This window comes from Netta rufina (assembly GCF_964035555.1).
Source record: "Netta rufina genome assembly, chromosome: 6".
Classification (NCBI taxonomy): Eukaryota; Metazoa; Chordata; class Aves; order Anseriformes; family Anatidae; genus Netta; species Netta rufina.
In genome coordinates, this window is record NC_140129.1 from 32,906,799 (window position 1) to 32,921,182 (window position 14,384).

At 67.0% G+C, this 14,384-nt stretch overlaps 1 protein-coding gene across 1 annotated transcript; it reads right to left on the reverse strand.

Annotated features, from left to right (window-relative positions):
* Nucleotides 1–440: 440 nt before the first annotated feature.
* On the reverse strand, nt 441–12,050 carry WNT10A (Wnt family member 10A; the record flags this gene model as incomplete). The annotated part of the gene is made up of 4 exons (XM_084288938.1): nt 441–908; nt 3,683–4,059; nt 9,383–9,645; nt 11,992–12,050. The coding sequence occupies 4 exons, from the start codon at nt 12,048–12,050 to the stop codon at nt 441–443; spliced, it is 1,167 nt and encodes a 388-aa protein (XP_084145064.1).
* Between the last annotated feature and the right edge of the window lie 2,334 nt (nt 12,051–14,384).

Here is a 14,384-nt window from a genome sequence, read left to right on the forward strand (position 1 = left end):
CACCCCACCGGGAGCGCAACGTGGCCGGAGGAACCTGCGCACGGTGCCGGTGCGTCCCCCCACCCTCCCACCCCGTGCCCCGCTGTCCCCACCCCACCCCACCCCGTCCCACCGGGTGCCCCCCCAGTGCCCACCCTGCGCCCCCCGCGCGGTGCTGGTGTCGGCGCTCTGTACAGCGTGGCCGTGCGCTCCGGGGGCCGCCAGCCCCGGTGCCTCGGTGCGGGGCTGGGTGGGCACCCTCCCCGGGTGACAAGAAGCCCCCACCCACCCCGGGTGACGACAAAGTGCTGGTTTCGGAGGGCCGGGCCGCCCTCGTGCTGAGCATCTCCTCTCCGGCTCCGGAGCGGAGGGAAGCGGCCGCCGCGGCTCCATCACCCCCCCCAGCGCCGGTCCCCGGGGCGGGCGCGCTTTGTCCCTGGCACCCCGGGGCGGGCAGGGGGCTACTTGCAGACGCTGACCCACTCGGTGATGCGGCACTCCTCGCAGGCCACGAAGCAGCACCAGTGGAACTTGCAGTTGCAGCGCTCGCTGCGGGTCTGCCGCAGGATGTTGTGCCCGCGGCCGCAGCACAGGCTCTCGCAGTTGTCCATGCCCGGGCTGGTCTTGTTGCACAGGCGCCCTTGGGTGCCCAAGGAGTCCAGGGCCGGCTCCCTCTCGCAGAAATCGGGCGACTTCTCGAAGTAGACCAGCTCGCTGATGCCGGCGCGGCGGCGGTGCCGAGCGTGGCCCGGCTCCAGCTGCCCCGCGTTGCGGTTGTGGGGCCGGATGAGGGTGGCCCCGTAGAAGCGGTCCTTGAGCAGGGACCCCACGAGGCGGAACTCGGGGGTCACCTGCCAGCAGGTCTTCAGCTGGCAGCTCCCCGAGGTGCCGTGGCACTTGCATTTCCTCCTCATGTTGTCCATCACCACCTGGGCGGGGAGGGGAAGGCGAAGGGGTTAGCGGGGAGGATGCGGTGTCTGGGTGATGGAGAGGGGGACGTGGAGATCCCGGTGTATGGGCCATGTGGGATCACCACGGCACACCAGGAGGTGAATTTCAAGCAGGAACTGGAGATGCTTGCGGTCCCAGCTTGTGGTTTTGGGAGGCTGCAGCAGGGCCATTGCCACACGTCCGCCCCCGCGAGGGACGGCGCTGTGGTTGGGAGTGTGGCCGACAAAGGGACGAGAGGGACCACGGTGGTTATGCCAGGAGGAGGGGACGGTGCTGGCATCCAGGGCAGGCGCTGAAGGGTCACCCAAAAATGCGAGGGATGCTGATTTGGCCGCACCAAGGCAAAGAGCTCGAGCCCAGCGACCTCCAGGGGCACAGAGCACACCTCAGAGGGCCGCACTTGGTGCCACCCTCTGCTCTGACCCCACAGGGGGACAGGGCTGCCTGGCTTGGGGACCGAGCATCTCCTCCGAGCCGTGCCTGAGAGCAGCAAGGAAGGCAGCAGGCCTGTCTCCCATCCTCCCCCTCCGCACCCCTTTGCCCGAGAGTAACAACGTAATAAGGGAAATTAGCCCCAAATTACAGAGCGCGGAGAGATTGAAGGCAGCAGGCGCTTTGAAGCGCTTTGCCACCAGCTTTGTGGTGGTTGGGAGACAATTTCCTGCCCGGCCCCAGCCTCAGCGAGCAGGGACAGGGATTCCCCATGGGACTGCCTGCCCCCAGCCCCACGCACTTGCGTGGGCTCCAGCAGACCCCCTCCCACGGAGACCCCCGGACCCCTCGGGGTGCCTCAGCGGGGCTGGGGCTGGCGCAGAGCAGCCCAGACGTGCTAATGCAATCCCAGGCTGGTGCCCCCCGGGGGCTGGGGGACACGCAGCCCCACATGAGGTTTCATCCCGTGATGTCCCTGCCGGCCTCCTGGCTTCGTGCCTGTCACAGGTCCCCTGTTCTCACCCCCTCCCTGGTTGGGGGCAATGCAAGAAGTGCCTTGTTTCGGTAGGGGCGGGTATTTTTTTGCTGCTTGTTTGCTTGTTTTTGAGTAAATCTCCCCGTTGCTAAGCACTTATGTTAATGAAGGCAGGTCAGGGAAACACGCCTGGAGCTCGGGGCACACGGCAGAGAGGTCTGGGCTGGGCTGGAGTTTGGCTTTCATCCTGCTGAGAGCCCTGTCTCCTGCCGGGAACAGCCTCCACCTCGCAGGTAATGAGCTGCCCGTCCTCTCCGCCGTGCCCTGGGCGTGCCGGCGGGGAACACCAGCTGCCTGGCATCGGGATCCCATCTTCTGCTGCCTCCCCTCCCGGGCCTGGACCAGGGAAATCCACACCGAGTGCCGCAAGGTCCCCGCTGGGACGGAGGGGATGGGATGCTGGTGTCCCCATCACCCAGCGTGGAACATCCGAGCCGTCACAGCACCGGGCATCCCAAACCCCTGCGCCGCAGCATCCCTGCCCGTGGGCAGCCTCTTCTCCATCCTGCTTGGGGAGCAAGACCCCGCCAGGCCCCGGAGTGCCTTCGCCACCACCTCTCCTCGCACACCCCTGCCCAGCCAGGTCCTTCTCCCATCTCACAGACACCCGGGTTCGGCACATGCCTGAACTCGCTGGTGCTTTCTTTCACACATTCCCAGCTCCTCCCAGACACGCTCATAAGAGCTTTATCGGAGCCCTTTGTTGTGAGGGTAATGGGTAGTTCCAGGCTCCCTGCCTTTCATCCTCTTGCTCTCTGATCTGGCGGGCGAGGAGGGCTCGCAAAGCCTCCTGCGTGCGTGCTGGGGTCTTGAGTTTGCACGGGAAGCCTCACACTGGGGGGGGTGTGAGCTTTTTTTTCCTTGCCCCCGTGGCTTCCTGCGCAAAGGCAAGGCAGCGAGATGCCCACGAGGATGCTGCTGTGCTGTGCATCCCCTCCCCGGCTTCGGAGCTGGATTTAAAAGGGCATGTTTCTGCCTGGTTTCGAACCAGGGACCTTCCGCGTGTCAGGCGAACGTGATAACCACTACACTACAGAAACCCGCGTCCCTGGGCCACCAGGGCTGGCTGTCGCTGGGTTTGTCACCTCCCCGGGCACTGCGGGGTCCGAGCTGGGAGCCAGGCACGCGTCGGCCCTACAAACATGCAGGGTACCCTCGGGGGGCACGTGGACCTCGGGGAGGATGCTCGGGGCTTGCCCCTGGTAGAGGAGAAGCGCACAGAGCTGCTGCACCTGCTCCTTTCCTGGGACAGCAGATCCTAAAGGCGCTGCGTGGTGACATCCCCCATCTCTGGGGTTTCCCTTGGCGTTGTGCACCCGGGAACGGCAAACACCATGCTGCTGGGGTCCCCCCTGCACCTGCTGGCAGCGCGGCCGGGCAGGGGAGCGCAGCCAGCTTCTGGTCCCCTCCTGCTTTTAAACACCACTTCCCAGACAGAGAGCTACTAATTAGCACCTTTAACGAGACCTGACATCATGAGAACGGAGGGGAGGCAGCTCTGCTCGCCTGGGCGTCCCCACGGAGCTGGGGGACAAGGCTGCCAGCCGCCACCCCGGCTCCCCAGGGGATGCCACCCTTCTTGGGTGCCTGCTGCCCGGCTCAGCCCAGCCTCACCTTGCCCCATCCATCCTGCTGCACTGCCAGGGACAAACTGGGGGTGCCTTGGGGACAAGCAGCCTCAGGCACTTGTGCCACCCCAGCACCAGCCCCTGCATCCTCCTGTGCGTGTCCCAGGGATGCCGTCCCCACTGGTGTCCCCATGTCCCCCCCAGTGGTGCCGCTCACCTGCCGCCCCACGCGGTTGTTGTGCAGCCTCATGCGCGAGTGGATGTCCCGGTAGGTTTCCCGGGAGTCGAGGAAATCCTTGGAAAACTTCTCCCCATAGTCCACGTCGGGGCTGCACCCCCCCCACTCCCAGGAGTCCTGGAGGCCGGGGGTCTCGGCCGGCATGTGCTCCATGTGCACGCCGTGCACCATGCCCTTGCCGCGGTTCATGGCCTCCAGCTGGAGCCGGTGCAGCTTGCGGCGAAAAGCCTCCTCGTCGCCCCGCCGCTTCTGGTCGCAGCCGCAAGCCTGCAGCTTGCCCAGGGCGCAGGCGTTGGAGACGGCGTGCACCACGCCGGCCGCCGCGATGGCGTAGGCGAAGGCGCTTTCCCGGAAACCTGCGGGGAAGGAGAAAGAGGGGGCTCAGGCCAGGCTCCTGCTCTGTCTGGACCACGAGCAAAACCCCTCCGGGTGCCCTGAGTGCCGTTGCCAAGCAGGGCACAGCGCTGCGCCAGGTGCCAGCCCTGCCCGGTGCTGGGTGCAGATGGCAGGACCGCCACCTGCGCTCGCATCGCCCTGTGGAGATGCCACCGCGGCATCTGGGGCTGGTGGGAGAGGAAGTTATTGCCTTCCATCACATCTGAGCTCCCCAGTGTATAAAAAGAAGGAAGGAAGGAAGGAAGGAAGGAAGGAAGGAAGGAAGGAAGGAAGGAAGGAAGGAAGGAAGGAAGGAAGGAAGGAAGGAAGGAAGGAAGGAAGGAAGGAAGGAAGGAAGGAAGGAAGGAAGGAAGGAAGGAAGGAAGGAAGGAAGAAAAGGAAAGAAAGGAAAAGCAAAGCAAAGCACATTGGCTGAGGAATATTTCTGGAAGGAATAGATCCCACACAGCTGGGCAGCACAGAGTGGGTGCAGGCGTCCTCCCCAAACAGGCGGCTGTGCCGACAGCACTGCCCAGACAGCAGCAGGCAGGATTTGTCCCTGGCTGAGGCGGGCAGCAGCACTCCCCACCAGCTGTGGGTCCCCACGCACAGCACCAGGACCCCAAATCACGGCCCCGGGGCGTGCGGCACTGCCCGTCCTGCCCTATCCATCTGCGCCAGCCCGCTCCTTCCCCGAGCCCCGAGCCCTGAGCCCTGCTGCTTCCTGCTGAAACCTCCTGTAAATGTGATACGGCGCTGGAAAAATTGCACATCCCCGACCGCACCGTGGGCTGCCAGGGCCGGCAGCTGGTTGTCGTTAAGCGCCGGGGAGCGAGGACACCCGCCAGTGCCATTAGCAGCCGGTGGGGCGGACGGGGACAGGGACGGGTCCCGTGGGGCTGCGGGCAGGGGCTGCTTGAGGGCTGCTCGGCTTCGCTGCTGCGCAGGGACACAGCCTCCCCTACCTGGGACCGTCTCTTTTCGTTGTTGTTTTAATGCTAACTATTATTTTCCTTCCTGCTGGTGCCGGGCCAGGCGGGGAGCCCCCAGCACGCTTCGCTTCGCTGCGCCCTGACCGGCCCAGGAGCAAGGAAGGAGGGAGGGACAGACTTTCTGCGCTGCCTTCCCACGTGAATAAATACACGGATGGGCTTTGCAAGCCCCTCTCCCTCCTTTGGACAAAAAGACCTTGGACAGCCCTGGGTTTGCTGAACGTTCAGGAGGTTTGGGGGGCTTTTCCCAGCGAAGGCTCCCCGGCGGGCGCGCTTGGCGCGGGCGATGCTCGGCAGCACGCATGTCTCCTCCGTGGTTCCCTGCCGCCTGCTGAGCCAACGCTATGATCTTATTAAAGGGAAACGAAAACGCATCTCGGAAACCTGCATTTAAAGCCGTGCTGCTCTTTTGTGTGCTAATTTGACACTGGTGCATTTAAAAAATTAACGAGGCGCTGCTTAAAAGCAACCGGGAGCCTCTCCCAGCTTCCCCTCGGTGTCGGACAAGCTTGCTCTGAGCCTGTCTCTTCCAATGCACAAGTTGAACAACATTTTTCACTGGGCAGGTAATGGGGCAGCTGGTGCGCACGCTGTGCAGCCTCCCCGGGGGTGGCAACACACCCACGCCACGATCAGCCCCCGCCACAGGGGCTGGGTCAGCCCCTCTCAGCCCCATCCCTGGCCGGGGAGCATCTCCACATCCAGCCAGGGAAGCTCTTGATGCACAGCAGCAGCTTGTCTTTACTACAAGGACCTCATCTTCCCCTCTCCACCAGCCTGCGCCACCTCCCTGCAAGCTTCCTCGAGAAGCAGAGCCCAAATCTGGGCACTTCATCCCTCGGGCGTGCAGTGCAGGATGGAGAACGAGCCCCCGGCACCCCCAAACCCCATACATCACCCTATCAGCTCTGCATCCCGCTGCTGCCACCCGCTCGCTGTCCCCGGCTGCTCTCCCAGCCCGTGCCCAGGGATGGCAGGAGCAAAACCCTCCACCCGGTGCCACGCTCTCCTCTCCAGCCCTGCCTTTCCGTTAGCCTCTTTCTCACCCGTTTCCCCAGCCTAACTAATAATTTCCCATGCGGCATCTCCTTCAAATCCCTCCTGGAGCCCAGACAGAAGCTCTACCCCACCCACGGTGTCTAGCAAGCCCGTCTCCTTGCTGGTGAGGAGGCCAAGTTGCTTTGGTGCCCTCCATGGCTGGGAACCCCTTGTGGCCAAGCCCCAGCCCTTCTTCTTCCCCTGCTGCTCTCCAACCAGGCGTGAGCTGATGGACAACGCACGGGTGCACGTCCCTGGAGCCTCCTTCCCTCGGCAGCCGTGGAGCCAACGCGTTTCTGAGCCCAGGACCAGCTCTGCCCAGGCCATGCCAGAACCTGGAGGATGCAGCAAAGCAGAGAGCGAGGTGGCTGCAGGTGACAACCCTGGGCATCGCGGTCTCGGCAAGGGTGGGATGTTCCAGGAACCTCAGCCAAGCACGGTGAGCATCAGCTGCTCCCCGAGCCCTTTGGAGAGAGGGACCAGCTGCCCAAGGCTCCTAAGGCCTTGGTGGTGATGCCCGAGTCACCAGGTCCCTCTGGAGAGTACAGAGGAGGTCGTAGCTGCAGGAGATGCGAGAGGGGCTGTGGGAAGTATCCTGCTCTGCACTCTTGCTGCCTGGTCCGGGGGCACCGTAGGGTACCCTGGGGATGCCCAGGGGGGCTGCCAGGCCCCCGTCCCCGCTGGCTGGCGAGGCGGAGGAGCGCTTCTCCCGCGAGAGCCAGCCGGTCCCGACACGCCGCCTCTCCCCCAGCCCCGCTCCCTCCCCTCCCCTCCCCTCGCCCTAATTAAACTGCAGGTGAACCTGCCAGGCTCTGGCCCCGCGCCAGGCACTAAACGGCTCCCTGCAGATCGCGACTTGCCCTCCCTGCACCTCCCGAGCGTGCCGGGGACAGCCTGGAGCCCTCGCTGCGAGCACGCGGCTCCCCGTCCGCCCACGGCGCTGCGGGCCAGGAGCTGGAGCTGCTCCTCGGTCTCAGCCCTGCGCCTCCGGGGATGCTGCCCGCTCCCCGAGGGCACCGCTTTGTGCCCGTGCACCCGGGGGGCACGGCCGGGGGCTGCGGGCACCCGCAGGGCTGCAGCTGAGCACCCGAAGCACCTGCGTGCGCGCGCGCGTGCGGGTGCGCTTCGGGGCCGGGTGGGCAAAGCCCGCAGCTCGCCTGGGGGCACTGAAAATCCCTGCCAGGATCCCAGCTGCAGCTGTGCTGGGCTGGGAGCTGCGGTCTGCGGGCGCCAGAGCTTGGCTGGGGCTCTGCAGAGCTGGGCGCCGGGGTCCTGTGCTCGGCAGCATCCCTCGGGATGGCCCTAACAGCACCAGGCACCCGGCCCTGCCGGCCTCCAGGGAGTTCCCCCTCTCCTCGCCAGGCTTTGGCCGGGCCCCCACAGACCCACAGCAGCCAGGAGGCTTTCTGAGGAGGGCACAGGCTGGCAAACCTCACCCTGCCTCCAAACCCTGCAGAAGGAACCGGAGGGATGCTGCGCTCCAGGACAGCCCAGCCACAGACAAATGGGGTTGGGATGAGCCATGGGCACAGGGAGCTTCTGTGCCCCACAGCACCCCTCAGGGCTGCACCCCGCAGCCCCCCCAGCAGCACACCCCACCATGGATCCACTTGGAGAGGCCAGGACAAGGGCTCAGCACCCCTTTGCCACCCGCAGTGGGTTTTGGGCACGCAGCCAGGCACAGTCCTGCCCAGCCAATTCCTGACAGCCCTTGGACACCAGGGGAACCCACAGCACTGCTCCATCCCTTTCCATCAACCCCTGGAGCCCACCAGCATCCCTCTCCTCAGCTCTTCTGCCCAGAAACCCCCTTCAGACTCCCACCAGGTCCTGTTTGAAGCCTCCCTGCTCCTCCCTGGCTCCCCAGGGCTTGCATCAAGCTGCTGGGATCTGCCTTGTGGGCTCTGCTGCGTGCCTGGATGCGGGGCAGGAGCTGGGATGCTGCCACCTCACTAGGGGAGATGTGTGGGGTGCGGGGGGACAGGGCGGAGGCGGGAGCCGAGCAGAGCAGGGAGAGAGGGAGAGAGGGAGAGATGGAGGGAGGGAGAAAGCAGCTACAAATAATTTAAAGTGAGGTTCACGCACGGCTGAACTGATGGCAGAAGAAGTGGGAAAAGGAATGAAAGATTAAAGGGGTCTGTCACTTCGGGTTACAAACCACGATCCTGCCAGCACGCCGCGTTCCCAGGCACGCCAAGGATGGGGCAGGGCGCGGAGCGGAGACCCGGACCCCGGGGACCAGATGCATCAGCGCGTGTGGCACGGAGCCTGCACCCCTCGCTTCGCCTCTCCTCCCAGCTGCATCCCTGCTCTAATGGCTCCCCTCTTCGTGTACAGAGCTGTACGGAGAGGGGGACATCCCCACGGTGCCTGGCGCCCTGGGGCTGAGGACCTTGGGGCAGCTCCTTCCCCGCTGGGCTTTGCACCCTGCTGCTGCTGGAGCATCTCGCCCGGCTCTGGGGGTGGCTTGAGACAGCGAACTGGTGTCTCCCGCTGCCCGAGGAGACTGGAAATACCACGATGCTTATCAGGGCTGACGGTCCCCACCCTCCCTGCCAGGCCCTACGCTCGGTGCTGCTCCTCCAGGCACCCGCACCTGCCCGCAGGCAGCACCCCCTGCCCCTCTGCCCTGGATGTGAGGGGCTTCCTGGCACCCACAGGCTGCTGCGTGCCCTCTCCAGCCATCCCCCTACCCTGCCCGTGCATCCCTTCAGAGGGTTGACACCTGCTTGCCGGGGGAGCCAACACGAAGGCAGGACAGCAGGGCGATGTGCTCACCGACCTACAGCCCGTTGTGCTTCTGCTCGCCGCGCTGCGCTGAGACACCATCCCCAAAATCCAGCACCAGAGCGGGAAGGAGCCAGGACGCGCGGTGCATCCACCAAACCGAACCCCAGAGCACAGCACACACCTTCACACCCACCCCAAGGTGCTCCCTAAGGCTCCCCATGGCACCACCAGCCTACAGCACGCGGGGGGAAGATTTTGGAAAGTGATGGGACCTCGGAGGAGTCTCAGGACAAGCTGGGCATGGGCACGTAGCTCAGGACAAGGGCCAGAAAAAAGGTGCACAGGGAAGAGCCCAATTTGCTGCTGCTCGGTCTGGCAGATCCTAAGGGTTTTAGGATCCAGCTATTTCTGCCTTCACCCATGGGGATGCTGAAGACCTGTCCCGGTGCCCTGCTCCAGGAAGGAGTTGTGCTCACTGGGAGCCGATGTGGGCCCCCGAGAGCGGAGTCTGGGCAGAGGAGGAGGAAGACGAGGGGTGCCTTACCTCTGCTGAAGATGATGCTCTCGTAGGGGATCTTGTTCTTGGTCTCGAGGCTGGAGCAGTTCCAGCGCTGGTCCCGGAACTGGTGCTGGCACTCGTGGATGGCGATCTGGATGCCCTGGATGGCCGAGGCCGTCACGTCGGGGTGGCGCACGCACACCTCCAGCTGCCGCCGCGTCAGCCCCGGCAGCGTCAGGCACACCGTGTTGGCGTTCAGCACCGGCTCCGACGGCAGCTTCAGGCCCAGGATCTCATTGGAGCAGGAGCTTTGGGGGAAAACGGAAAGCCGTGAGCCCAGCGGATGCTGCAGAGGCTGGGAAACCCTCGGGCTCCGTCCCTGCTGCCGGCAGATCTGTGTCTCCTGGAGGAGAGGGGGGAAGCAGAGGGACCGTCCTTTTCCCAGCAGCTCAGCTGGGAATTTCGGAGCTCAGCACCCTGCTGAACGCTCCCAGATCCATCCACAGGCACAGCCCCGTGGCTGTGGTGCTGTCACCGCCAGGAACAGGAGGCTGGCAGGTGGATGGGGGCAAGAGGAGGCTCCGTTTGGGGGTACGGGGTCCTTACACAAGCAGAGGTGCTGTCTGGGGAGAAGGGAGGTGGATGGAGCGTGGCGAGATGGAGAAAGCACGTCCAGGGACATGGCTGGAGGTAAGAGAGGGGCAGGCAGGACAAGCAGGCATGAGGAGGGAGACGGATGAGGGAAAAGAGTTGCCTCACTCCAGGGCACAGCCTGGGGGCCCCTGGCACCCACAGAGCCCACGCAGAGCGAGCAGCAGGCAGCGGGGTGCCGAGGAGCATCCTGCACCTTGCAGCAGGGTCCGCCAGGGGCTGAGCACTGCCCCTCTCCTCGCTCAGGACAGCTCCATCCCCGCGGGAAGCTCTCCCTGGGCAGGGCTCCCTCTTCCCCAGGAGCTGGGTGCCAGCAGGAGCAGGGCGCAGGAGCCCTTCGAGCCTCGATCCGGGGAGGGAGGCTCGGAGGAGGATGCTGGAGGAGGGACTGCAGCTCCCTGCTGGAGCAGCCAGGCCCCGGGGAGAAGGATTGCTCCCGCTCTGCTCCCCCAGCTCCTGCTGCAGGTACGTGGAGAGAAGCAGCTCAGGGGACAGGGGCTGCCTCTGAGCCCTGGAGGAAGGGCTCAGCCCCAGCATCCCCGCTGAATTACAGCTCGCTCGGGGCGGGGGGGGGGAAGGGAGCTGTCAGCGTCACGCTGCTGCCGTCTCCAGCTTCCCAAGTGCCTTCATACCCATCCCACCACTGCCATGGGGCGAGCTGCGCGGCTGCCACGGCGCGAATCCACGGGGACTGCGACGGGGGGAGAGGGAGAAGAAGAAGAAGGGCAGAGGGGGAGCACAACCCTCCAAAGCCCCTGCCCGCGAGGGGAATCCTCTGCTCCTCGCCCCAAGGATGGGCAGCAGCCCTGCAGCCACCCCAAGGCCACCACAAGCTCCCACCCCGAGCGCTGCGGTGACCTCGTCCCCTGCCTGTCCTCCGCCAGCCCCAGCGCCTGCCACCTTCACCCACCAGCATCCCGGGGGGGAAAACAAGGGGGTAATGCGGTCGCTGTCCCCGTTGCACGGCAGGGAAACTGAGGCAGGGGCCTTCATCCAGGGCCCAGGGAGCAGAGGGCAGGTCCTGCTGCCTCTCGCTCCTCCCAGGGCTCAGGGGACCCGCACGGGGCTGTCACTGTCACCGTCCCTAGGAGGACGCGGCGCTCTCCCCCCCCCCCCCCCAGCTCTCTCTCTTCCCCCCTTGAAATCTGGATTTAAACTTGATTTCACGGTGACAAGCCCCCAGGTCACAGGCTGCAGCGGCTGCCGCTTTAATTAATACAAGTCCCAACGTTAACAAATTATATTTAAAGGGGGCTGGAGGCAGGGGGAAGGGCGGGGGGACCCCCACACCCCCCCCCCTTTTCTCAGCACCACGGTTAACCCCTGGCTGCCTGCGGCGCACAAGTTTCGGAGCAGGCAGAGGGGAGCTCCCAGTCACCCGGGGGAGATGGAGACGGCCGGGGGTGGTGAGTGAAGGAGGTGAGGGGGGGCGATTTCTGGGAACCAGGAGGCCCCCACCTGCCCCCCAACCCCCCCTAGGAGGCCTTCGGGCTCGGCAGAGCCAGGGATGGGGGGATGCTGCTGGATCCCGGCTGCGGGGTGCCGGGGCTGGGGGCTGCGCTCCCCCCCCCCCCCGCTGCTGCAGCGGCACCGGGCGCTGCTCCCGCATCCCCAGGCCTCCTCCGGGCACAGCGGGGAAACTGAGGCAGGCCGGGCCGCGCCGGGGTGGCTCCGGCCGGGGAGGAAAGCGCAAAGCTCCGCGTTTTGGGGAGCCGCGCATCCCGGCGGGGAAAAGAGGGGGGAGCAGCAAAACTGGGGGGGGGGACGACGGCGGCCCTGACAGCGCCCCGAGCGCGGGGAGCCGGCCGTGAGAGGCCACCGAGGGGTCGGGGGGGACCGGGGGGAGCCGTGCCGGGGAGAGAGGGACCCCGCGGAGCCCCCTCGGCCGCCCGCCCCCGCTGCGGGGCTGCGCGCAGCGGCTCCCCGGAGGAACCGGGGCGCCGAGGGTTTGGGGGGCCGCGGGGCTGCGGGAGGTGGGGAGGGGGGGGGGGCGTAGGTCCTACCTGGGTACCCAGAGGCTGAGCAGCAGCGAGCAGAGTCCGTGGGCCAGGGCCGGGCGCATCTTCGCTGGGGCAGCGGCTGTGCGGGCTGCGGGCGGGCGGGCGCCTTTGGGGCAGGGGCGGCGGGGCTCGGCGCTGCTCTCTGCCCGCTTTGTTTGTTGTGGGTTGTTTGCTTGTTTGTGTTTTCCCCTCTCCTCCCTCTCACTGGCTCCCTGCGCGCCGGGGCTCGGCTCGCCGGGGCGGCTCTGCCATCCTCCCGGGATGCCCCCCCCGCCGCCTCCCGCCGCCCCAGCGCCCTCCGAGGGCTGCGCGCCCCCCCCGGGCTCCCTGCCCTCCGCCGCCGCCTCGCCAAGCTCCGCGCCCCCCCGGCTCAGCCCCCCATGGCCGGACGGGCCGGGGGGCCGGGGGGGCCCTCGGCCCTCGGGGCGCGCTCCCCCGCCGCTCCCCAGGGCGCCCGGGGGCTCCGGGGCCGCGGCGGGCGTGGGCAGGGCGCCCGGGGGGTGTCGGGGGGGGGCTGGCCGGCCGAGGGGCGCTGCGGCTCCCGCGGGGCCCGCAGGCACATGGGGAGCCGCGGGCCCCCCGCCGCCCCCCGCCGGTGTCGCCGGGTGGCCGGCGGAGCGGGCAGGGTCGCGGCCGGAGCGCCCCGGGAGCGCTGGGCGCGGAGCGGCGGCGGCGGCGGCTCTGGCTGGGATCGCGCTGCGCCGAGCATTACTCAGCGCCCGGAGCCCGAGTCCCGACACGTCCAGACAGGAGCCCGCGGGGGAAGGACGGGGCAGAGAGGGTGGCAGCGGGGCGGGGAGGCGGCGTGTCGCACGCAGGCTGCCGGGGAGGGAGCGGCCGGGGGGGGCGAGCGGCGGGCGTGGGGAGCGGGCACGGGCGGCGGGGGAGCGCTGGGGAGCCGGGCAGGGCGCGCGGAGTGGGAACCGAGGGCGTGGGGGGGGGGCGTGGGAGGGAGTAGGGGGCGCGGGGAGGGGGTGCGAGGGGAGCGGGGGGCGTGGGGATGGAGCGCGGAGGGGGGCGAGTGGGCAGGGGGAGCGCGGAGCACGCGTGGAGTGGGGCGAGTGCGCGGCGCGGGGTGGTTTGGAGCCGGGGTGCTGCGCGCAGCCTGGGGAGGGGGGTGCGCACGGAGATTTGGGGGGGGTACGGGGTGCGGGAGCGCGTGGAGAGCCCGGTTTTGGGGCGAGGGTATCGGCTGCGGGGGGAGCGTGCACGAGGGGGTGTGCAAAAAGTGCAGGTGAGTGCGCAGCGGGATGGGGGGGAGTGTGGGGTGGGGGGTTGCGTGTGGTTTTTGTGAGTAGGGGGGAGTGGGTGCGGCACGGGGGGTGTGCAGCACGTGGGGGGGATGCGCAGGGCACGGGGGGAGTGTGTGTGGAAAGTGTGAGTGCACGGCGTGGGGGAGAGTCCACGCGGAATGAGTGTGCACGGCACGGAGGGTGCGCAAGGTGCGTGGGGAGGGGGTGTGCACAGTGGGGTGTGTGTGGAGAAAGTGTGAGCAGTGGGGCTGCGAGCGCACCGAGTGTCAGGTGACAGCGGGGTGAGTGTGCACGGGGCTTGGGGTGAGCGTGCAAGGGGTGAGGGAGTGTGTAAGGAGCGTGGGGAGTGTGCCTGGTGGGGGGTGCGCACAGGGCACGGGGTAAGTGGTCAGTGTGCACGGGCCAGGTGGGTGTGGGCTGGGTATTTAGGGTGCGGGGTGAGCGTGCATGGCAGAAGTTAAATCCGTGGGGCACGGAGCGAGTGTGCGCACGGTGTGGGGTGCGCACAGGAGGAGATGTGGTGGGGTGTGCACGGGGTGGCAGGGGACGTGCGCGGGGCTGGGCTGTGCAGGCAGGCAGGTTGGAGCGCCCCGTGCCTCAGTGTCCCCACAAACCTTCCTAGGAGAGCAGCCGGGACCCAGCTGCAGCATCCTTGTCCCCACGCCCTCTCCCAGCTCCCCGGTGTCCCCAGCCACCGCGTCCCACGCCAGGATGCAGTCCCCTTGCTGCAGGCTGGCTGATGGCAGGCGTGATGTCTGTGCTGGACAGAGCACACCAAGGGGCTTGGGGTGGTGGTGACGCACACTGGGCTCTGAAACAGGGTCACTGCTCCTGCCAAGACCCCGTTCCTGCGCTCCTTTTCTCCCCAGACCCCAGCACAGGCAGCACCCTGGTCCATATGGACCAAGCGCGATGCCCTTGGGGCCGGGGAACTCCCCTTGGGGCTCCCCCAGTGGCAGCAGGGCTCCTGCAGCTCTGGGGATCTCAGCAGCTGGTTCCTGGTTCCAGATGTCTGTGTGCTCCTGCGGGGGATCCGGCACACAAACAAGTGCCAAGGCAAACTGGAGGGGGGACGCTGGCACCCTCCTGCAGCCCCTAAAAACATCCCTGCTTCCAGCCTGGCCTTGAGCACCTCCAGGGAGG